Source organism: Mus caroli, chromosome 11 (assembly GCF_900094665.2).
Source record: "Mus caroli chromosome 11, CAROLI_EIJ_v1.1, whole genome shotgun sequence".
In the NCBI taxonomy this organism is placed as follows: domain Eukaryota; kingdom Metazoa; phylum Chordata; class Mammalia; order Rodentia; family Muridae; genus Mus; species Mus caroli.
The window spans coordinates 37,445,529-37,471,270 of NC_034580.1; the positions used below are offsets into that span (position 1 = coordinate 37,445,529).

A 25,742-nucleotide genomic window follows, 5' to 3' on the forward strand; every position below is an offset into this window, starting at 1 on the left:
GAAGGAAGGAAGGAAGGAAGGAAGGAAGGAAGGAAGGAAGAAAGAAAGAAAGAAAGAAAGAAAGAAAGAAAGAAAGAAAGAAAGAAAGAAAGGCACTAAGAAAGGACGACAGAAGAAAAGAAAATAACCTTATCATTCTGCCGTCTAAAACTCCTTCTCATACTTGATTTCCCATAATACTATTTAAATAATTGATCTTCTCTTGCAAGAATTCAGGTACAAGTTCCAAGACCCATTTTGCAAATCACTTGCAAAGCCTAACTTGATCATAACACAACACAAGTCAAACACTGTTTCAGAAATTATAGGCAACGTGAAAGATCATTATGTGCAATGCAGTTTTGACTGCTTTAGGAATAATGATAACTAAAAATATATATTATGTACATTTATTCTAAGCCAAAACCATAACCTCATTGGTTCTTTGAATCTCAGTTAAACTGAGCCAATAACTCAAAAATCAAAAGCCAGTCAATCAAAATACAGCATGGAGGGAGTTCTAGCCCTATAGCTGAAGAGCTATGGCAACTGATGTCCCTGGGGAATGGGGAGAACAGTTTTTATTTGAAATCTGACCCCTGCTTGCCTGCCTGTGCTCTGGTGGATAGCCCTGCAAACATATTGGCAGTACAAATTGGACTCGGGGTTCAAAATGATCATACATGAAGTTGAAATTGAGACACTGTTGTGTGAATTTGGTAGTAGTTAAAGGGGAAAGACAGAAATGGGAGTGTACTTGATCAAAATGCATTGTATATATGAAGAAAATTCTTTAAAAATATAAATATATTTTAAGATAAAATATGGGTAAGAGCACCTGACTGCTCTTCCAAAGGTCTGGAGTTCAAATCCCAGCAACCACATGGTGGCTCACAACCATCCGTAACGAGATCTGACGCCCTCTTCTGTAGTGTCTGAAGACAGCTACAGTGTACTTACATATAAATAAATAAATCTTTAAAAAAAAAAAAAGATAAAATATAATTAAGGCCGATTAAATATTTGCAGGTAATTTATTTATTTTTCAGATTTAGCTTCCTTTGGGCATTGTTCCCTAACACCACCTCTTAAACTGCATTTCATAATCGATATTCTGCCAGATAGAATAAAAGAGGGAGAAATATCATTAAAAAAGTTTAAAAAGTACTCATAAGGGTCCCCAATGGAGGAGCTAGAGAAAGGACCCAAGGAGCTGAAGGGGTTTGCAGCTCTTTGGAGGAGAAACAACAATATAGACTATTCAGTACCCGCAGAGATCCCAGGGACTACACCACCAACCAAAGAGTACACATGGTGGGACTCATGGCTCTAGCTGCATATGTAGCAGAGGATGGCCTAGTTGTTCATCAATAGGAGGAGAGGCCCCGGGTACTGTGAAGGCTCTATGCCCCAGAGTGGGGGAATGCCTGGGCCAGGAAGTGGGACTGGGTGGGTTGGTGAGCAGGGGGAAGGGCAGAAGTGTTAGGGTGAGGGTGTTTTTTTGGAGGCGAAGACAGGAAAGGAGATAGCATTTGAAATGTAAATAAAGAAAATATCCAAGAAAAAAGAAAAAAGAAAAAAGAAAAAAATCAAAGCCAGGAAAAAACAAAACAAAACAAAACCAATATGTTATTCTAATCCCATGCCCTGCACTCCTTTGTCTTTCTCCTCAAAATATTCAGAACTCAAGAAGGACAGTTTAGCTTTCTCTGACCCATGAGGTTCATGTTTTTTAATAGGCATATAGACTTCTAGCTCTATCATAAAGCAACTAGCAATTCATTACACCATTTAAACAAGGCAATCCACTCATGCTATGATATCAGAAAGACAAGTTTGTCTTTGCAAATTTTGGCATCATTATAAGATAAAAAGACATTAATTTGTAAAAAAAAAAAAATCACCAAGCTGTATTATGCATGTGGCCAAAAGTTGTGTTGAATTTTATGTCAAGGAACTTGATTGAAATACAAGTTGGGGAAGTTAATTTGGTATTGTGTCAATGATAAATGGCTTTCTTAAGACATTCTTTCTCAATTTGGTTCCCTGTGGAAATATAAGGCTTAGATGTATGTAGAAATGAAAAAAGTACAATTGAAGAGAGAAAGAGAGAGAATGTGTGTGTGTGTGTCTGCGAGTGTGTGATGTGTGTATAAAGTGTATATTTGTGTGTATGGGCATGTGTATGTGTTTGTATGTGTGTGTGCATGTGTAATTTAAAGCATGAATACTTTTTTTTTTTTTTTTTTTGGTTTTTTCAAGACAGGGTTTCTCTGTGTCACCTTGGCTGTTCTGGGACTCACTCTGTAGATCAGTCTGGCCTCAAACTCAGAAATCCGCCTGCCTCTGCCTCCCAAGTGCTGGGATTAAAGGCATGTGCCACCACTTCTGGGCTCATGAATATACTCGTACATGAATGGGGCCTATGCCTATAATAACACAGACATCTGAGAGACACTGAGCGTTTTTCTTTAAGAATTGCTTTTTACCCAGAATGCTTAACACTCTGTTTCATATGGATGTGATTTTTCTATATTGGCTTTTGAAGGCAGACTGCTAGTGGTGGTGAGACTTACTCATAGAGCCAGACTTGATAACTCACAGTCTGTATTGCCTTATAGTAATCATGGTTTTCACCATGAGAACATGCAAGTGTTTAAGACTGTGACTGAATCGGGGAGAGTGGCAAGATTGAGTATGCATCATATAGAATACAGACAGAATAACTTGAGTTTCCTTTTAAACCAGAAAAAAAAATCTGCAACTTTATTTCATTTCTCTCTGAGTTATTAAGAAAATCAAAACACATCTGCATTAAGTACTAATAAAAATAACATTTGAAAATAATAATACATATTTAAAATATTCATAGTGGTATGTTTTAATGGCCTCATTACAATGATTTGGTTATACTGATGTCAACTCTTATGTCTTTGAAGATGTTCTGTAAGAAAAGGAAGGATGGACACTCACAGTTCCACTGCTAGAAATAATTTGATGAGCAGTGTGCAACAAAGCACCTCTCTCTCTCTCTCTCTCTCTCTCTCTCTCTCTCTCTCTCTCTCTCTCTCCTGTACTTCTCCCTCTCAATTATTCTTCTCTTTCTAATTAAGGTAAAGGATTCATTCAGTTTTGATATTCATTGTTTATATATAGTCAAAAAGCACTCAGCCATGTCACAGTACAAATGCCTGCTTGCTCTGTAACAGTAGTGCTTACGTCTGAAAGTGTAACCTCCCAGAATCAACCTGGTCTCACAACTAAAAAGAAAGGTGCTGGGTGGGTTTGGTGAGTCCTCTGGAGAGAAGTCAAGAAGATCAGTCCTTTAAGGGGTGAAAGGCAGAACACTAATATGGTTGAATGATAAACTCACTCACTCTCTCTCTCTCTCCCTCTCCTTCCCCTCCCGCTTCCACTTCCCCCTCTACTTCTCCCTCTCTGTCACCTCCCTCTGCCCCCCTCTCTGTATTATGTGATATGAATATATTGTCAATATATATAAATATATGCATTTTTTGTAATCACACAAAGACACTAAGTTATGACCAGCAAAGGCATTTCAAGTTGTTTCTCAAATATTTTTCTTTTAAACACACATTTTAAAAATACTAGAAATGACAATACTAGAAATGACAGGCAAGCATCACTCATAATACTTCAACAATGTATCTACCTAAACAAGACCTGAAGAAGTACAATACCAGTGGTTATGGTAATATGGGAAGGAATAATTCTCACACAGCCTTAACCATTGAGGAAGAACTACAGTTAACTAAACAGTGCTGAAAGTGAGGGAATTAGTCTTCTCTTGAGATGAGCCCCTAATTTGTTATCCAATAGCAAGTGGTGAGTCCTAAAAATCACCCCCCCACACACACCACTAAATGGCCTAAGCATTATATTGATATCCTTAGACATATATAGCAATATCAAAGAAAATGAGACCACGATTTCATTTAGGCACAAGGAAGTAGAAGGTGCTTAAGAGGAGGAAATGCAGGGAGGAAAGGGATGGGGAAATGATATAATTATAGTTACATCTTAATTTAAATACCTAAACAAAACCCAAGAAATTAAACACACACAGTGTCACTTACCATATCGTGGTCTGAAACAGGTCCGAAACTGGTGACGAAAATGTCGGTCTTCACTTCAGTTACACGCTCTGATGAAGCAGGAAATTGGGCTAGTGAGTATCTACCAACAGATGCTATTAGAGCTCACTATCACAAACTCACACCAAATGGGAAATTTATTGGCTTTGATTAGCCATTTCTGAAATTGGTCTACTGTGTAGTTCTGATAATTGACTGCTTGCATGTGGAATTTCACAGTTAATATTTTCAAAGGAGAAAAGATCCTAAATATTGGGAGGCTGACTTTCAGGCAATCTCAGCTGCTTCTTAATAAATTCTTAAAGAACGGCCACACTTGCCTAAGTGATGCTGAACCACTTCAGATTATAGAAAGAAATATGTTACCATAGTCATATGTCTAAAGTTTAAATATTTTTACATAGTCAGACAAATCTTTCAGGTATGTTGTGTACCCCTGGGAGGTATAGAGGAAGGCATAGCAGACATTATGGACTCTTTAAGGTCTCAAGTGTATGCTTTACAAATGATTACTTGCTGTTACTAGATCATAACTGAATTATCCAAATTACTCTGTAGGGAAAAATATGACAAATATGGAAGCATTTTCAATTTGGAGGACAAGCTACATATTGTGGAATGGAAAGAGTTAATTTAGTATGCTGTTTTACGTTGAATACGATTTTATTATAGTGGCCTCTGATGGCTTATATATAAAGCACTAAAACATATTTCTTGCAGTTTCCTGACAACTCAACACGGATCTTTTAAAAGGAGCACAGTTACTACCAAGAAATGGAAAATATGACTGGGTGAAAGGAAATGATTTGTTGAGGAGTGACAACAAAAAAAAAGGATTTATATAATTTTCATCTACTTTGAAAAATTACAGTCTAGTCTTTACAGGCTACTCTCTCGCGTGCTTCCATTTCTAGCTTTATTCAAGAACACTGAAAACATTACCCTGTCTCTGAAACAGTAAAGTCTTTTGTTGTTCAAGAGTTACCCTGTCTCTTTCAGCAATTCATTCATGGACAGTTGAGACTCCAGTAACTATATTGCAAAGATGTTAATCTCATTCAACAAAATCAATTAGAGGAGGAAATCTTGCTTCAGTTAACCATTTCAATTCTTCTTGTCTGAGCAAAAATAGTTCTTTGATATTAAAACAGCCCAGTAAGTTTCTTCATGTGAGCATAATCTCTGGTTCACTCTTAAAGCAGATTTAATTTTTTTCATAGCTTGTAACAAGAAGACATCAAGTTGTGTGTTAAGATCACACTTCTAATCTCAAGCCTCATCATGCTGTAGCAGAAAAGGCACAGGTGCTTAGCCCTGCATCTCAGCGCTGTTACCCATTCTCCACTACAATCTTGTCTCTGCATCCTCTAGCATCCACCCTCCTAGATCACTGTATATCCATCATAGATATTTGCCTCCATATATTTTTAACTATGATTGTTTTCTAATTTAAAACCTCTCATTACTTTATATGATAACTAAAACTTAGTTACATAGTGTACTTCACTAGAACATTTTCATGCATGTGAATTCTGTTCATATTAAGATTACTCCATTTAGTCACATTTTATTACACTGCTTTGACCAATTTTTAACAAACAGTAGCAAAGGGAAAACCAATGCCACATATTTAGAAAAGCAAGAGCTAGAGCAAGTATCTCTTTTAATTTTTATCTTCTAAATCTACAACTTGTATTTTATTAGATACAATACTCTAGACATATCTTATCAGGAAAATGTACAAAAAGAAAGATAACAGATTTTACAGTCCTAAAAAAAATTTACTCTTGGAAAATTTATCTTTGACTTTTCATTCTTGAGATGCATGCTTATTTAAGGAATGCTGGCTAATTTGTCTATACTTTGGCATACATTTGCCAACCTGGGCCACTCTCTTACAAATCCATATCACTAGTATCTGTTTCTTATGTGTGAAGTGGCCTGAAAGAGTGAAATGAAAATTTACAGAATTTATAGGGTACTTTTTGCCCTTTGTTATTTTAAGACTGATAGTTAATAGGTGACTAGCTACATAATCAAGAATTTTGCAGGTCTAAAATCATATTTATAAAGACCATTGTACCAAGCAAATACAACATGATACGTGATAGGTTCATCTTTTGCCATGCATAATTATACCCATGCCATATTAGTGCATAAACTTCAGACACTTCACTTTATTGTTTAACAGTCACTTGCCTGTAAGTTCATTTTCACTATATTTCAACCCAAGAAATCTGACCTTAAATCTCTGTGTCCTAAGAATCTGAAATGACTTTCTTACTCTATTCTGTAATCATTTGTTTATCTTTAAATAGTTTACAATTACTAGTATCTGATATTTTCCTTTTCATCCTCCAAATGGGCAAGAAGGAAAGTAAAAAGAGAAAGAAAAGAAGGCAGATAGATAGAGGAGAGAGGCAGAAAGAATGGAAGGGGTAAGAAGGAAGGAGAGGAGAAGAGAAGGGGGAGGTGAAAGAAAAGCAAAAGAGTAAAGGAAAGGAGTGAGAGGGGAAGAGAGGGATGAAAACCTAGACAAAGGGAAGAGGAAGGGAAGGGAGAGGAGAGGAGAGGATAGAAAGAAGGGGAAGGAGAAGGGAAAGAAGGAAGTGGGGTGGGGAATAGAAGTTCAGTACCTGAAGTATGCCTATGAGGGATTATGGAGATTATCACGGAAGGATGAATGATGTAATAAGAGAGGGGAGATGCATAGCTAAGTGAAACTCAGCCTGTCACTCAACTCTTGAGAGGCACAAAGCAATTTCAACAGGAAAATAAACTCTTTTTCTGGCCCTCCCCATCTTAATGTCCGTAAGACACTATGGTCTAAGTAAATTAGTCAGTCCTATTGCCCCGTTTGTTTCCTAAAGTTCTTCAGGAATACTCTTTCAAAACCATACAGAAGTTTCATGTTGAGTTTGAAGTCAACATAATAGATCATGTTTGGGGATAAAATTAAACCGGTGTAAATATCTCAAGGAGATATCAAATGGAAAAATTTGAATTACATTTTCATTTTTCTGTGACTATTCTTATACCATACTTCTTTCATCTCAGCCAAAATTCAGAGGAAAGGCAAGCTCTCTAACCAAAATGGACTTTTCACAAGTAGCACACTAGGAATGCCCTGAGAGGTCTGTGAGTCACTCTTCTTTATAATCCCATCCAGCAAATCTTAGGCAAGAGCATCTCTACAAATGAATCTCAGCAAAACTCAGTGGCATGGTTACCTCCCTGTGTAGGATAAGAAGTGGTGACTTTAAACTAATACCTCTTTAAGCTCAGCACTAAGCAGAAATACCCAAGCCTTGACATGTTCTCGCTGGGATCTTTAAGCACTGCTAGGGAACCTTATTTTGCCCATGTGCTTAGAAAATATATTCCTCTCAGGTCCTTCTCCTCAATGAAAGTCACAAGTAATATCAATCTTCTATCTATCATCTATCTATCTATCTATCTATCTATCATCTATCTATCTATCTATCTATCTATCTATCTATCTATCTATCTATCTATCTACTTATCTATATATCACTTATCTAGCTATCTACCTAACTAAATTAAGGAAGATTAAAATTAAATCATATGCTCTAATACCAGAATTCACTGATTTAATACCACACTAATATGTACTTGGATGATACCAGCATCTTTCTAGAGATCGAATGAAAAGGAACCAACATATTTTGTTTCAATGTGCTCTTCTTAGCATATATCAGCAGTCACAAGCCTTAAATAAGATAGGTAAAAATATGTACAACCAAGCCAAAACCAAATATGACTGAAACCCTTATGTAACTAAAGACTTGGCTGAAAAATATAAATCAATTAAAATAACTGGAGTGGAAGAACTGTTCAAAGATATAAATATTCAAAGAATTTCACTAAAGGTGGTTTCCTTATGAAGGCCATTACTTACCACTATTAGTGCAATTGAAATTCAGTGTTTTTTCTAGATATAAATATATGCATATGTTGATATTTTTAAGGAAAAAATATATGATTACTTCATAGAAAATGGAGTCACAATGATGAATATTTTTACCTATTTAGAGAAGATGAAGATAAATCAAAATAATAAATATATATTAAAAAGTAAGTCCTTAAGCAAGCCTACATTTCAGTGGTGTGTCTAAACATATACAACGGTTGTATCACCTAACTTCCAGGGAACAAATCTCTTTTGATCTGGATTTTCCATCAATGCCAAGACCCCACTGAAAGGATTGAAATAATGAAGGCTTTCAAGTGACATTTCAAAAGGATAGTCAGTGCCAGGAGCATAAGGGAGAAAAGCAGTATAGCAAAATTAGGATGACTGCATTCGACTGAGCAGAGAAGAGGTCCGATTTTCACTCTGATTTTCTTCTAGAAAAGCTATGTGATTTTAGGTACTTTCCGTGCATCTTTGTAAATATATTTTGTTTCAGTTTATGAGCGAATAAATAAGAACTCAAATGAAAATTAAAGTGATTTACATCTGTTATCTGTATGAATTAAACTCACTTGTCATTTTGAGTATGCTAAATAGACACAATTCTATATAACAGTAATAAAATGGTGAGAAAAAAATATTTCTGTTCCGTAGTACATCTCTTAGCTTTCTAAATGAAAAGTTACTTAAGCAAGACTTGATATATAGGTATGAGATAGACAGGTGGGTAGATAGATGACTATGTAAGGGAAGAAAATGATTGACATGTCTGGGGCCTGGAAATGCTGATGATCCCGGGAGGAGATAATGCTTTGAAGTAAGTGAGACTACATTGGAGTGGATGGCAGATAGCATCCAACCTTTGTTCTAATGCCACAGAAAACCTGTGGGTACAGAAGTAACATTATGCTACTTGAACCTCCAGAAAATAACTGATGCTCTGTGAATAGTGGAGTATAGGAGTGACTATAATAAAAAGAATAGGGAGATGGGAGAGTTGTGGGCAACATGTTAGCAATACCCATCACAACAGCTTGTTTAATGGGGCATTAGCCACATGTTCGATGAAATGCTGTCAACTGAGCAATTCAGAAATATTCATTGGGAAAGTTTTTATGCACTCTTAATTTATGAAATCCGATATCACAACCAAATGAATAGCATTATTCAGCATTATAAAATTAATGCAAAAATCTTAGTTTAAAATGGTGCTGTTGAAAAGCTGACAATATTCTGGGGCAATGTATTGCACTGGCCAATATTTATATCCCAGTCTTACTATCCTCCTAATGCCATAGAGGGAAAAAAAATGGAAACTCTTCTCTGGTTGATTTTTAAATCAACCTAATTTGCTTGTGTTTACCAACTAAAACTGGATATAAAGTAAAGTTATGTGTTAGGACATCTAACAAGTCCCTGACCATTTAATGGTTTGGGGTTTAGGGACCTCAAATGATACAAGCATCTATGTGGAGGAAACATAAATTTTACTATCGGGCATGATTTATACCTCATTTCCACTGAAATTTTTCTTCTTTCTATGGTCTTAGTAGTGGAATCTTCTGGGAGAGTGCTCACTTGATTGAAAGGGTTTACATGGTAGTATTGGAAAAATAAGTTATTTTTATATGTATATGTCTATATAAAGGTTTGAGGTTGGGTATCCCATGTAGTATTTGAGATCTATGATAACAGCATAGCAATACTGAGTAATATCCCACTACATAGAAACCAGCTCTCTGTTAAATTCAAAGTAGTACTCTGTAATTCATAACTCTCAGACTCTTCTATCAAGAAAGTTGTGTAAATTTTCATTACATTCTACCATAAAGTGAAATAATACACAGAAAACATTTTAGAGACTCCACCATGGGACTGGAATAAAGATGGGAAATGCAATGGATAGGAAAAGGTTAATTATAGGGGCAGAAGAAATTACCCATTCCTGTTTCCTAGGATGGGCCTTTGTGACCTGAAGCTAGTCTCAGTGGTTTCCTTTCATCGCAGAGGAAATTTGTGGGCATTGGTCATGTAGATGATTGACATACAACAGGAAAGACTCGAGTAGAATGTTTATAACTATGCTGTAACACTCCTTAGTTAGCTTAGAGATCCATTACATAAGTTGGATTCTTGAGCCGACTGGAGACCTCAACTAGTAAAGACTCAGAGTGATGCTCTGTTCATTGAACCATGTCTCTTGGAGCTTTGGTAGCTGTCTTTCTCTTGAAATGCAACTATGTCACAGACTGTCTGGATCTACTATTCCTGTGGAAGGATGTTGCATTTGCAAATATCTGAACATCTGTTCCACGGCTTGCATTCAAGTTCCAAAAAAACGATAATAAATTTAAAGTGAAGGATTCGAAGTGTAGAAATGTTAAATCCTCTAGTCAAGATCATTTTCTTATCAAATAAATATAACACCAACGAGAAGAGATTAAACAAGCAGAACCCTTTACATTGCTTTTTTGATATTTTAATATGTCTAACCTTTTAAATATTATCTAACATTTACATTGTGAAAGATATGTAAGCTGTTTAAAATTTTTCCAAACACAAATACAAAATCAGTGCTATCATGTTAGTTAAACATGAATATAAGTTTTCTCTCTGATCTCAATACTACACAGGAAGTCAAATAATCATGAAAGGTTTTTTTTAATACCTGCTATCTTATAAATTAGGCAACTTAATTAGATTTCTAAAGAGAATTAATGTAGTCCTTCTGTGGCTCTGACATTTCACATTGGATTCTACTTCTTCACTATCAAGTCTATTTTTATGCACTTATCCACCACTGGAAATAACAATCTCTAACAGAATCATAATTTGAAAAGCAATCTCCTTTAATAACATCTGCACAGCTCAGGCCCACCACTTAGCTACCCAGTTCATTGATGTGTATCGTCTTTGGGCCTGGTTAGTTTGGAGTATTGATACTTATTTTATTGGCAAGTCTTTTTTTTTTTATTTTAAATGAAGTTCATAAATTAAATTTTTAATTTAAATAGAAGTAAATTTTAAAGAGAGTAATTTTTAATATTTTCCTCATTTCTTGTGACTTAAACTTTTAACAATTGCACAAAATATACTCACTTTTGCTTCCTTTTAATTTTCTACTTTTCTAATATTAAAAAACAAAACAAAATGCAAGTATATTCCCTAAGAAACAAATACAATTTTTTTCAGTAACTAAGAACTTCAGCCAAGTTGGCTCTTTCAAACTGAGGTTTCTTGTAATCAATGAGTTTCTTGTTACCAATTAGTCTAAAAAATTGTATACAGGTTTGACTAACTCAAGACTGGGAAATTATTTTGTTTTAGCTTCATTGTTCATTTTGAAGCAGGGTGTCTTGTAGCAGAGCTTGCCTGAATTTATTTTGGCCCCCATAATGACTTTGAACTCCTGATTTTCCTTCTTCCATGATAAAAGATAAATTAATTGTACTGTTTTAGTTAGATTTTCTACTGCTGTGATAACCACCATGACCAAACAAAGCTTAGTGAGGAAAGGGTTTACTTCAGCACACATTTCCACATCATACTTACTCACCAAGAGAAATCAAAGCCAGAACTAAGTTCAGGCCAACCTAGAAGAAATAGCAGATTCACAAGTCATGGGGCAATGGTTTTCAATGTCATGCTTCCTTACATATTGCTCTGAATATTTTCTTGCAACATGCAAGACCACTTGCTTAGGATGGAAGCACCTGGAAGCTTCCACCTGGATTATCAATTAAGAAAATGCACCACATGTAGGGTACATGCCAACTTAATGGGGGACATTTTTTTCAATTGAGTTTCCTGTTTCCAAATGACCTTGGATTGCATTAAGTTGATGTAAAAGTAGCCAGTTCATATACCTAGAAACGTAGATTAATTCTTCAATACGAGACTTCTAAAATACTTTGAGTATCTAGGGTTTCCAATGGCTCAATGAGTTGCTTAGACCCTTATTAACCATTTTTCCTCTAGCAATAAATAAAACAAGATCAAAACCAAAGAATTTAAATAAATTAATACTGAAAGCACAAAGAAAAAATATTTAATTAAATACTTCTACTATTTAACAGGGATACAATCACTGTCTGTCTAAAAACCTATAAACGACTTTTTTACTCAGCCATCTATGCTGGTGACATTAGAAATGTTCACTTATATCTCTTTCATTGGCTTTCTTTAGCTACGTGGCTTGGTGAGGAAATTATGGAGAGCTATCTATCTTTCCATGCATTCTTTGCTGCAATTCAATTTAAAAATAAAATTAGAAATGGTTAACAGCATTTCCAAGAAACACCAGAAAGAAAGAGAGAAGCGTGGGACCAGTTTTTGTCTGCCGCTTAGTTGTGACTTCACCAAGATTTTATCCCTTGTTCTCTATCTCACTCATATTCTACTTAAGCGTGGCTTTAGTGGAATTTGTTTTTGAAAGAGTGAAATGAAGTTGTTTTTAGATGAAAGCCTATTTTAAAAGGCAGCTGCCTGAAGCACGGGGAGGAAGACAACTTTAGGCTTGTGAGGAGACCTGTGCAGTGCAGTACAGTACATTTGCTGTATGCTAGTCTGATTTATAGTGAGAATGAAGCACATCACAAAATGGAAGGAGCCTCCTCCATTTTTATGAAAGGACCAAAAAGAAAGGCTATTCCTAGAAGGGCATTGCTTGTATTGTTTGTTCTTAAAACCCCTGAAGAGCCTCTTCAGCATCAAGCATTAGGTCTCTGGCAGTGGTTTATTGTTTTACAATTCCAGAAACTAGAATGGTGCCTATATAAAGTCAAATCGAATTTCACCCAAGTCTATTCAGTTCCTAAGTTGGGGAAAAGTTGAGAACATCCAGACATCCATAGTTCATTTTAACACACGGAATAAAACAGAAAATGGATTCCTTGGGAACTTCACATGTGTTACTGTTTACAGACAAACACAAGAAGTTCTATGTCTCTACCTCTGTCCAGCCCCACCTCCTCTGCTTCAGAATTGTCTCTAGACCTGTCTGTCATATGGGTGTTTCTTCTGTTCCCACTCCTCATCTCTTGGCCTCTGTTTGCTTTCTACTTGAAGTTATCTTTTCTTATCTTCCCATTCGTTCTGATCTTCAGTCTTTACTGCTCTATGTCACACTTCTAGACTTGAACTTGGTTTATTCCAACACTCTTTGAATTACCTGGTGGATGAAGAAGATTCTCTTGTTTTCTTGCCACGATGAGAAAGAATCTAATAATTGATGATGATTCTATAAATTTCTAGCTACTCATAATTTGAATTCTAGTTTTCTCATCAAATACAATTACTTTGTATTTGATATATGAATTTCAGTGGTTCCTTAATTTCTTTTTGTTCTTCGTACATTAAAGTCTTAATGTTGTACTTGTTCTAATCATTTAAGTTCACCTATGTGCCACAAAAACCCCACAATCCCTGTCAGAATATTTCTATTCATGTTATAATTCTACTTTGTCTTCCTCTGGTTGACTTTTGGCCCTATCCTTTTAAAATAGTGCTATAACATCCTTAAGTTAATTTCCAATACCTGGATTTATGAAGTAATGGATTTCATTCCTAGTTCCATCCTGGTATACACTCTCAAATAATAAAACTGAATAAGTCATGCAGGATCTGCTTAAGGAGTAATTCTTTACATAATGTTAAGTTTCATTATCATTCTGTGAGGATATTCGGGACTAAACTCCTTGCTTTTTCACGGTTTGACCATAACAAAGAAGACGTCAGGACCCTTTTCTAGCAGTATGTCATCTCAGATATAACCATGCACAAACTCTGGGGAAACTTTTGCTTTGTTTTCACATAAGATTTTTATCTGCTTGAGACATGATGTGCCAGTAGGATGGGAGGGAAGGGAGATGATGCTCAGGGGAGGCCTCCACCCTCTCAGAGGAGAAGGAGAAAGGGTATGGGGGAAGGATTGTTTGAGGGGGAACCAAAAGTAGGTAAGGAGCAGCAATCAGGATGTTAAGTGAATAAATAAATAAACAAGAGGAAAAATATTCTCTTCTTTCCTTCCATAGTATTTTCTTCTGAAAATAAATGAATTATGTAAAAAAATATAGTCATAATGATAATATGGACAGGAAGCCCATTTTGTTAAAAAGAATTTACTACTAACCATGCCATGCTTGAATTATCTGAAATTTATAGCAAACATAAAAGTAAATACTTTATACCCAAAGAAAATAAGAGCATTTTGATTTAAGCAGTCAGTACCAAAGTTACCCATTTTCTGTAAATTCATAGCTGACTATATTACAAAATCAATGACTTGGAAGTATAATTCATATTCTAACTACAATTAGCATCAAAATATACACAAATTGTTTTAACCCTAAAAGAATCACATATTTGTATTTTAAAATTGCAAATGTCATCAAAATCTATAAAATAAGGTAATTTCACTATATTCCAGGCCAACATTTAAAATAGAAACAGGAGATTTCACCTGTGTTTTCCTTTGTTTTTATAACCATCACATTGTTTAATTCAGTATTTTCAAGAATTTAAAATAGCAAGATTAATTCTGGATATTAAAAGACACTATTTTTAAAATGTATTTTTCTAGATTCTGAATTTCTGTTATCTTCTATCTTTATGGAATGAAACATTTTTCTGTTCATAGAAATAAACCACAAGTCTGTTTTACTATTTTCAGAGATTAAGTGATTATATAAACGTAAAAAGTATTATTCTGATAAACTAATGTAGTCATTTGTTTAAGAAAGTCAGAGTGAGAGAGGATGAGCTTAATCTTGTGGAAACTTGATGTCCAAGGGAAGAGGGATGCTGGTGGGGGTGAGGTGGGTGGGTGGGCAATGGGGAGAGGCAGCAAGTTTGTGAGTGAGTGTGTGTGTGTGTGTGTGTGTGTGTGTGTGTGTGTGTGTGTGTGTGTAACGAAACAGGGGAGCAACTTTTGGAATGTAAATGAATAAAATAATTTAATTTTAAAAAATCTCGTGATACCATAGTTCTCAAATCTTCACATTAAATATACACTTTAGGCTGTTTAGTCATTTGCAATATATATGGCTCTCTGTAGTTTAAGTGTACATAGAATAGGTTTAGTAAAAAGTAAGCATATATAATTAATAATAATATATGGGAAAATCAGCAGTAATGCCTTGTTATTTAGACTGCAATAAGAGTACAATTACAACTGATCATTAAAACAAGTGTGTGAGTGTGAGTGTGTATGTGTGTGTGTGTGTATTTATATAAAATCCTTAAACTGAGTGCCACATGCACACCTGTCAGAGGATATTCATACATACAAAATAAAGTATCAAATATGATTTCATAAACTAGAATGAATGAAGGTTTGGCATATGAGGTTCATCCTATTACTATTGTAAGGATCAGCCTGGGACAGCAGGATGGACAGTCAGTAAAGGAAATGCATATAATCTGTCAGCATTTTCAGAAGACTTCATCTTTTTTATCTGTATCAACCAACCAGTGAGTACTTGGTCCCTTAGTCTTATTCTTTGTAATTTATTTAAACTGTATGCCATGGGAGCAGTTGTTTTAGAATCAATTCAGATGCTTAGACATACAATGACATTATATTACTGCCCTAGGAACAGAGCTGTGCTGTCTGTTTTCCCATACTCTGTCTCAAATGTAAGGTTTTATTTTTCTTGACAATGAGTCTTCCTATGCTCCCTAGGTGGCTTTTGAAACACAAGACTTAATGTGACTACCCTCTTTCCTCATATTTTTTAGTATCTGAGTTTATATATAACACATAATTTTATACTCAGCAACTTTAGAATAATATTTTCTCCCCAAGAAGTTAAAAGAACACAAGACTGAGACCAAACCTAAAGAAATATCATGTACAAAAATTAATGTTTGAATTTGATAAGAAAGTATACTTGGTAAGCATATATATATGAAAATATGTATTAAAATATTATATATAATATAATATATTGCAAATATATGTATTTGCAAAATCTGAAACTCTGACATTTTTCTCTTAACATGTGATAATAATATGCAAGCTATGTAATTTTAATGGGGGTCTGTGAATGTAACTCAGGAGTAAGACATGCCTAGCATGTGCCAAGTGTTTCATTCCAGTCCCATTTCTGAACAATAATGAATGAATGAATCTAAATTCATACCGTTTTTTTTGAAAAGCGGTGTTTGAGTTCTTCAGCTTATTTTTCTTTATGTGTTCTAAGTTAAAAGGAGGCTTTTCATACTGCTAATTAATTACCATTGGCTTCTGCTGCTTTGAAGATGGTGACAAATCAGCTGTAACTTAGAGTTATAAAGTGGTATGTTGGTTTCTTGTGAGACTTGGAATTTCAACTCCTTTCCTTGCTTTATTTGTTTTACTTTAAGACAAATATTTTGATATGGCTTCAATTGCCTTTACTCAAATATATGAGGTTGTGTGTTATTTTTTCAAGGATTATTGTGTGTGTATACATACATATGTGTGTATATCTATTATATATATATATTACCATATATATAAAATCAAACATTAATTTCCCCCAAACAAATTCATTAGCCAATTAATCAACTAATTATTTTTAAAGAAGTATTAAAATTTACTAAAGAGAACTAAAGAATTACATTTAATTACATGGTTAAAAATAAAATATTACCATCTATTTTATTCACTTTTGATCATCGATATGGGGTCATATAACACAAAGATATGATTGGCCACACAATCTTCTAAAATAAGTATTCCCAGCATAGAACGATAGATACCCTTTTGAATCCAGTACAGATATAAGAGGTGAAGTTAATAAATTTTATACCGAAAGGGAGAATATTATCTTCATTTTTGTACAATCAATTTATTAGACAGAAAAAATTGTGTTTGCAAAACTATGTACCTCTTTTGTGTCATTGTGAGAATTTTGTGCCTGCTCATCACTATATATAGCTATGTGCACAAAATGATCTCAGTAAATCGAATTAGCACTGAGTGGACTATTAAAATATGATGAATTATCAGTCAATATGCTAACATTTCTATTTACTGCTTGAAGAGAAATTAGAGATAAAGAGGTAAATATTTAATAATACTAAACTTTTTCAAAGAAAAATGTGAGAGTGCAACTTACCTCCCAAACCTGGTCTCAGACGATTGTCATAACCATCCAGCAGTCGGTCCAAAATCCTTGTGAAGACAGTGGTGTTGTCTTTAAGTTCATCTTGGGAGGGCTGTCCATAGCTGAGGGAAGGATATAGAAAATAATAGCATCAAATTTCCACTAAAACCTCTTACGATTCAATACCTTCCTCAGAGTTTCTTACTTTACTTGCTATTGGGAGTTTGAATGTCATTACGACTCTTGTCCTTGTCTCCTGTGTGGCCTCATCGGTGATAGGCTTTTTTTGTTTTAATATAGAAAATGAGTTCTAACTCTAGGTTTTCAGCTCTCAGCACAGCAAGTTCTCGAAGAGACATATCTTCTCTGAGCAAAGAAGACTGTTAACTCATACTGCAAGAAACAATTTGGAGAGCTTGATCTATATTATTTATCTTCTATGTATGTATATGTAAGTTACACAATGAATTCAAAGGTTCTTTTTTATTTAGTATGCAAATTTTAAGTATCAAAACTCCTTCTATTTCCTTTCCATACATTTTTGATTTTGATTTTTTGGATGTCCTTTTAAGATATTTAGGAAATGAAGATACATAAATCATTTATTATGTTATTTATATTTTTATGAGTGTATTGATTTCCCTTAAGATGTATGAAGCAATGAAGATTCATTCAAACCTTTATTTTCTTTAACTTTGGTCATTTCTGGGTTTAGACATAGTAGAACTGTTGGGAAAAGCCAACACTTGATGTAAGATGCACTCTAGATATAAGGTGGCATCGTGTATTAAGACACAACTACTTAAGGGCAAAGCAGAGGTCAGAAATGAGTTTTTTTTTTTTTTTCACTTTCTGGAATAAGACTTTATTTTCAACCCTCTGTAGAGGAACGGTCATTCCTGTTCTTTCTGTTTGGGGCTATAATCTCTCAGTATTATTATTCTAGCTTTCAACCACATAGGGATGCACTTCCCATAACTTGTGTTTCTTATACCAACCAATCTATTATCTATGCAGAATTAATTGTGTTTTATGTAATGACCAGCATGACACCTTCAAATCCTTGGAGAGAAGCAGTTTCTATCTTAGAAAAAAACGACACTTGCTGACAAATCTCACTGAAAGCTCTGACCTTGAATGAAAAGCTTAAGTAGGTACAGGGTGTAAAATTAAGAAAGGGAAATAAATCTATATACTTTTAATTTAAATTTTAGTATTCTTTTTGTTTCACTTGTACATAGTTATATGGTTCATAAAAAAAATGTGAGCAAAATAATGGTGTTTTAAACCAGAATTCACTTCTTTGACAGGGATGCCAAATATAATCTATTTTCACCTCAGAAACAAATGCTGTTTTGCAAGTTATTGATTTTGTATAAGCAAAATTCGGACCACTTCTTTTTTTCTTAATTTTATAAAATTTTATTTAAAACTTGCAGATAAATAAAACACCATACACCAAATTAACCACAGTCAATAGAAGGGACTAAGGAAGGGCTGAATGCAAATAATGGCCACTTTAAAGATGCAAAGTTAATTTGTTTTTCTAGTACTGATTCTTTCATAGATAAATGCATAAAAGATATTCAATACTGAATGTATAAACTTTAATGTGACTCTTCACTGCTTCTGTTCTGAATGCCTATCCCAACTGTATAGACATTAACTGAGTTGTATATACTTTCAATGACTGCTTTTCTGATAAAGTTTTAATTTGATAGTTATAAGTAAACTTTCTCTATGGCACTAAATATATGGAATTTATTTCCACAAGACCATTTTTCATTCCATTAAATTAAACATTAATCTATTCATGTCACACAGATTAAGAGCCTATTCTCATTTGGCAAAATTAAACACCTTGCTGTTTAATTTTTTGTTTCTTAATGATTTGTTTCTTAAATCAAGTTCTCAGTGAGTTTGTGACTTCCTGCGTGTCTCATTGGCAGATGACAGTAGTAAGGTAAAAGCAAGATCGGTTTTCTGAAAGTGAATACTTGTAAAAATTCAATGTCACAAAACCAAATACCATCCATCATCTTTCAAGGGCACTGGAAGGTCATGTTGATAAAGACAAAGAGATGCGAACACATCTAGGGATTCAGGAAACTCTCCATAGAGAAAACTCTTAGGGGGGGAAGCAGTGAAATTAGGAAAGAAAAGGTGATAAGTTAGAGAAACATCAGAAGGTGGTTAGACTGCTAACACAACCCTCAGAATCCCTGGTATCTGTTACCTTTATCTCTGTGTGTGTTTCCACAGCTTATGTAAAACACAAGAAATCGTTTAAGCTTATGAATCTTGCTGTCAGCAATTGTTTGAATTGGAATGCAAATACCAAGGAGATCAGCCCCTTCCCAAACAAAACCAGCCCTGTTATTCCATTTGGAATGGGAATCTTTCTTTACTGTGATTTTGTAATCAGGCTCATCTTCAACCTTACATCTAATTTCCTATTTAAATTACAACGGCCCCAGAACTCTAGGAGAAGAACTAAGATGACTTTGGGAGCGAATAAATACTAATAACAACACAGAGTGCCCTAAACTGAATGCTCCTTTTGAAGAGAAATGTCAGTTACTGAACCTGCTTTTGATTCCACATGAACAACTCTGTAATAAAACACTGTGCACTAACTCCATCTACAGGTCATTATAATAGTAACACTCCATATAATTTTTCAAAAATCACTGATCACTTAATTCCTGAAATTAAGGGTATCAGACAGTAATGTGCATCTTGTTCTTCTGATATTTGTTTATGCGATAATACTAAACAATAACACAGCCAGCATCTCATTTTAAACCAATCCTTGGAAATGTCTGCCTTTCCAGATGATTCCGTATCTCTGATTTTTACTCATAAAGATTCATTTCCTATTACACTTCAACAAGTTTAGGATTTTATTATATGTTGAATACCCTTTAGTGAGGCACAAGAATAGACTAGACAAAAAACTATTAAAATAGAGAACAATATAAAATAAAATATTTGATCATTTAGATAGCTGCTATTACAATCTCCTGTTCTTTCTTGGATCATTAGAAAATACATTTATTAGTTCAACTTACTGAAACAGATTCACAACAATTCTTCTTGGTATTAATACTAGATGAGCAAAATTTAATTTCTATCTAGTATTTTACAACAATCATCTGGTATATTCTCTCGTTATTGATTTTATTAACCATGGTTTAAAACACAATATACATGTGTTTATAGTCATGTGGCATTCATGTTATAAATATTATTTTAACTTATTTTTATTCTAAAATATTATTTTAACTCCCATGCTTTTGTGAGTTGCTCTATGATTTTGTAAATGGTTAGAAAATTTCCTATTGAAAAATTAACTTATAACTCTCTAGTAACTTTTCCCATAAATTAGGTAATTATATATATTTTTGCTCAGTTACAAATGAAAATTAAAAAGTTCAATTTCAGACTTAAGAGTTGAATTCATACATTTCCTAGTTTAAATTTAAAAGTAAAGCTTGTTAAGTGTATTCTCGTGAGCATCCAAACAAGAAAGTTATTTTCAGGTTCTATTCTTCTTTAGTCTTAGCTGAAATTTTATTGCAGTAAAGTTTTCTGAATTCCCTTAGTCATGAATTCATCCATGGACAATTTTCTTCCCCCTGATGGAATAAATAAAAAATTACAGAAATTGCCATGCAGATTTTAAAGAAAATGCCCCCACCTTCTTCCCGACAGTGTGCTCAGAATGAGGGTCCAGGCCCAAAGATAGTCAGAGAGACCCCGACTTTTCTTCATCACGGGCTTGCACAGCTGAAAAGTGGAATAAGTAGAGATCAATGTGTCTTGCAAGAAACATCAGGTTATAACCACTAGGGCTGACTGAGGCAGTTCCGATGAATGCTTTGAAGTCAGGAAATGACCTCACTGGAATATGACACTCATTGGAAGCAATGGAAACCTGGCCCATCCACTCCCCACCTTCCGTACCACCTTTCCATTCAGAAATGTACCAGTATTTTAATTTATCCTATAAAACTTGAGATGCTTTCAGGTGACAAAATGTTGGTTTCTAGAGTAGCCTTTGCATTTCCATTACTTGCTGATTTATTCAAAATGACCTTTCTGATTCGGGTCCCTGTGGCGGAATCTGTATTGAAAGGTTTAAAGTTGGTGTCTCTAACAGGAGGGCGTGTGGGTACGTGGGATCTAGTAGGCTAACACCTCTGTTGACAGAATGCATCACTGAATTCTGGAGGTACCTTGGTTTCGGAAGCAACTGTATCTGCCTCTTTATAAAAGCCATTGGAAACACACTGTTGAATGCCAGAGTCGTGCTTCTCCTCTGTGGTTGTTAAATATGCTCAGTAATGTTTCTGTGAAGCTAAAGGATACACTTTAAAGTCAGGCCATGTGCTTCTCTCTCTCTCTTTCTCTCTCTCTCTCTCTCTCTCTCTCTCTCTCTCCCCCCCCCTCTCTCTCTCCCTCTCCCCCTACCCCCCTCCCTCTCTCTCTGATAGAAGAGCCTGTGCCAGCTGCTGGAGAGAAAAGACATCAGAGCTCTGACCCACTGCTGGACCCTGTGGGCTACAATTCCAACCTACCAGGAGAGATGTTCTCATTAATGCAGTNCTCTCTCTCTCTCTCTCTCTCTCTCTCTCTCTCTCTCACACACACACACACACACACACACATCAATGCACACAAACATACCCACACATATCTTGTAAACGTCCTTTAATTTCTTCCAGGGTGCTGCTAGAAAACACTTTGTCTCCAACAGATGGAAGCTTAAGTGGTTTGCTTTGCATGAAAAGGAGGAGATATTTATTCCCACTTAGGTAAATTGCAATCAATCCTTATCTGATTGTTGAACTTGGATATGGTAGGAGGATACTGGAGGAATAAATGTGTATGAAACAGAAGAGTTTTAGAAATGTCTATGTGTGTGTGATGCATTCACATAATTATGTGTGTATACATAATTATTAAGCCAAAATTTAAAATCCTGAGCACTACCTGGCTAAAAAGCAGATGTAGTTACTTAAATGCACTGAAATTAATCCTGGCCCTACTATGAAAACTATTACATGTATTTTATTTTCCCACTTTCTTGATTCTTAACTCCTTAGTAGGGTCAATCGTGAATAGATGGAAGCTTTATAAAACCCAGTTTTTTTTTGTTTTTTTTTTTTGTTTTTTTTGTTTTTTTTTTGTTTTTTTACATTAAGCATTCTCTAGTTCCATGTGGTATGTATGCCTTTAAATACATCAACAAAATGCTTTCTACACTCTCCCGGATTATTCCAATCAGTAAGAACCATCACACACAGTCATGTAAGCAGGGAAGCAGAATTCATTTAGAATGAAATTATGTAGAGATAAGCACCGTGAGCTTCCTCATAGCGTTCTCTTAATTTAGTGACCGGTTTTGACACACAGGAGTAGAATGTGACAGGGTATCTTGGATAAATATCATTATGTTAAAATATTGCATCCAAATGGCACAATGGTAATTCTTCCTTTAAAGCATGTTTTAACATCTGTTTTGAAGAGGAAACAACTTCTCTTAACCCTATTAATCTCCACTGATTCTAGAAAAGGAAAGAAAGTGTTGAATGGGTGAGAGAATGAGATTCCCATGCCAAGACACCATAGCTTTTGCACTCTTCTCATATTTGCAGAAAAACAAACCTGCCGTGGCACTTCAGTTGTGGAGGAAGAAAGTTTCTTGCGAATACAAACATAACAGTTAAAAGGCAGCACGAAGCTGTCTCTTGCCCCCTTTCCACCTCCATCCTTCCCCTCCCTAGAAGCATGCTCCACTACCCACCTCCCCTGCCACCCAGAGCAAGTAAGTTCAGCTTCTCATTTCCAGAATGGGAGAGACCCCTACACCAGAGGGCATTTCAGCTGTGGTGGCTGGAAAGGGGAGAAGAGACATGTTCAAGCAGGGTGAGCCAGTCTTCCCTAGAATGGAGTAGGGTGACAGGTTTTCGGTCCTAACCTCTTAACTTTAGCTGATGGCAACCCCCAGAGCCACTCCCCAACTCACCGCAGCTCCCCTTGGACAGAAAAAAAGAAGAGGAAAAGAAAAGAAAAAAAGAGAGAAAGAAAAAAAAAAGAAGAAAGAGAGATCAAAACAACATGTCACCACCCACCCCTCAGGGTACATTCTAATCTGCCTTAAAGCGGAGAGCAGGAAGAGAGAGAGAGAAATCTACTCCTATAGGGCTGCAGTTTTCACCCTGAAAGAAAACATTCCTTGTTTCTACCTGCTCCCAGCTTCAGCTCCTGTCCTGCTCCTGCTCGCTTCCCTGCTAGAACATCTCTGCCTCTCCAGCTAGGACAAAGGCAGGTTGCAAGCTCTGGGCGATCGTGGTCCGAAGTCTCACTTACCTCGGGGCCCCCTCTGGGCACCGGATCGCTCCAGACCCGGGAGAAAAGTGTGGGAGAGAGGATCGCGGTGAGTCGGAGCTGCGCGAGTCTGCGAGCGCGGGCGCGCCGGGCGGAGGGCGTCCTCGCGCCGCGCTCACTCACACGGTCTGAGGCATCATGGACTCTGCGTGCTCCTGCACTGGAGATTTCATACCCAAATTTGCTTCCCAATATCCAATCTGCAGCTATACAACAAAAGATTTCTCTGTACCAAGACAGTAGTAATACGTCCCAGCGCAAACCGGATGTGAAATAGGCGGTGACTTCATGCCAGAGAGATTTTATTTTAGAAAGGAAGGTGGTACCAGCCACTGGATCTGGACACCAATCCGCCCATTTTTTATATGCAGCGCAATTTAACTTGCACTCTGGCCCTAATCCCCGTCTCTGTAGCTGCCGGCTCAAATCCTTCTTCAATCTGCTGCAAGCATTCCTCTATTTTGGGGGAGAAGGGGGACTGAAAAATGGGGGAAGGGAAGGGTAGAAAGGGTCAGACATGGGGGCCACTCTTAGGATCTTTTCTCTCTTGAGATTTATGGGCACACTCTTCTAAGGTGTGCTCATTAAAGCACAACCGATCCTTGTAACTCTGCTACCTCTGATCAAATATTTAACCACTGCATTCATATGAATGAACGCAAGCTACGAAGCAGGGAGATGTAGGCTTACACGTGTGGAGAGCGCTCTGTCCTCGACTTGCTCTCCCTCGCACACTCCCACACATATGGCTAAATCCCTGCATGTTGCAGAACCAGGACAAGTGAGGGACAGCAGGAAGAACCCTGTCTGCTAGGCAACAGCCCCTGGGCTCAGAGTCCTTCATACTTTGTCAGGCTCCCAGTGCTTTGCATCCCGCTTTTCATCTACAGCATAGAGGACAGCCAGACAGGCTTCGCAACCGGGTTTTTAACCTTTGCGTGCGTTGTCCTGAAAAAGCACAGGCGCCCTTAACTCTGAATTTTGCAAGGTTTTCGAACATGGAATATTTAACTTAGCATAAATCATCTCTGGGTTTGAGAGGCACATCTCCATTTCCGGAAACATGCCTTTGCCCTGAACTCCATTTTTCGGTTCAGAAAAAAGGGGGGGGGGTGGTGGTGATTTTTTAGAAGTCAGTGGGGGGAAAGCTTCTACTTTGTTTTTTCTTCTCTGTCCTCTTTTCTTACCTTCCCTGGGAGTTCTCCACCCACAGATAACTATACATGCAGGGTCTGTGTGTGTGTGTGTGTGTGTGTGTGTGTGTGTGTGTGTGTGTGTGTTCGACATGCTCCTGAGGGATTTTCAGGGACTGAGCGATGACTGTGGTTCCTTGCTCGGGTTTTGTGAATGGCATCTAGCTCAGGTCATGGGTGCTGTCTTCCTCAGGGTGCTAGTAGACAATGGCCAGCACCTCCAAGAGCTGCTTTTCAGCACTTTAAAACCACATGGGGAGGAGGTGCTGAAAAATATGAGGCATCCTTATGTCGTTCATACTTCTGGTAGATGAAGTCCAAATTTGGGTAAACCCGCTGACCATTTTCTTCTAGTGGACTTCTGGCCGAGGAGAAATTTTAAATAGAGGCTGAGTGTTCTCCAAAACATTAAGTGGGGGGGGGGGGAGAACTAATTAGCCAGCACCAAACACTCCTGTTTTTAGCATTCTACAAGTTGTTCTTGGCTTATGCTGCAAGGAAATCAGTTTATAAGATGAAACCTTAAGCTACTCAGTTGCAATGACGTGGCCTTCTCAGTCAAGGACCACATTCATAATATGACTTTGTTCTCTGGCTTTTGGGGGGTGAATTGCTGACAAGGAATTTTCGAGATAATCATTTGGAAGGTGGGGTTGAGGACTGACTCGAGGCATCTCTCTTTAAACAGTAATAATTGCCGGCAAAGCACACAACAAGGGTCAATGCACTCTTAAATACCAGCAAATACTGCCATTCCCTTGTGTGGCAGAGCTCCATTTATCAAGTAGTTACTTGTTCACTGGGCAGCTTGTAAAGCAAGACTAACTTTACTGAAGTCCTGAAACCCCAAGTTACCAACTATAAAGCACTTTCTCATCTCTCCACAGTCTGCTAACACTCCATAGTTTCAATGCCTTAAAAAACCAAAAAACAAAAAACCAATAGTCATAAAATATAACATTTTTAAATGTCTTTCCTTCTCCTGACAAATTGTTGTAACTCCTTTTACAGTTCTCAACAAATTGGGGGAAATTTTGGC

At 36.3% G+C, this 25,742-nt stretch overlaps 1 protein-coding gene across 2 annotated transcripts in view; it reads right to left on the minus strand.

Moving 5' to 3' along the window:
- Positions 1-24,252, minus strand: part of Gabra1 (gamma-aminobutyric acid type A receptor alpha1 subunit) — a 52,529-nt gene extending 28,277 nt beyond the window's left edge. Inside the window, exons 1-4 of one of the 2 annotated variants that reach the window (XM_021176932.2) lie at positions 23,493-24,252; positions 20,818-20,906; positions 17,130-17,239; positions 4,077-4,144 (exon numbers count right to left, since the gene is read on the minus strand). In XM_021176932.2, the coding sequence (XP_021032591.1) occupies positions 4,077-4,144; positions 17,130-17,239; positions 20,818-20,891 (252 nt within the window). In that variant the 5' untranslated portion in view covers positions 20,892-20,906; positions 23,493-24,252. Of the gene's footprint in view, positions 1-4,076; positions 4,145-17,129; positions 17,240-20,817; positions 20,907-23,368 lie in introns of both variants that reach the window. The other variant, XM_029484124.1, reaches the window with a different exon arrangement.
- Positions 24,253-25,742: the final 1,490 nt, after the last annotated feature.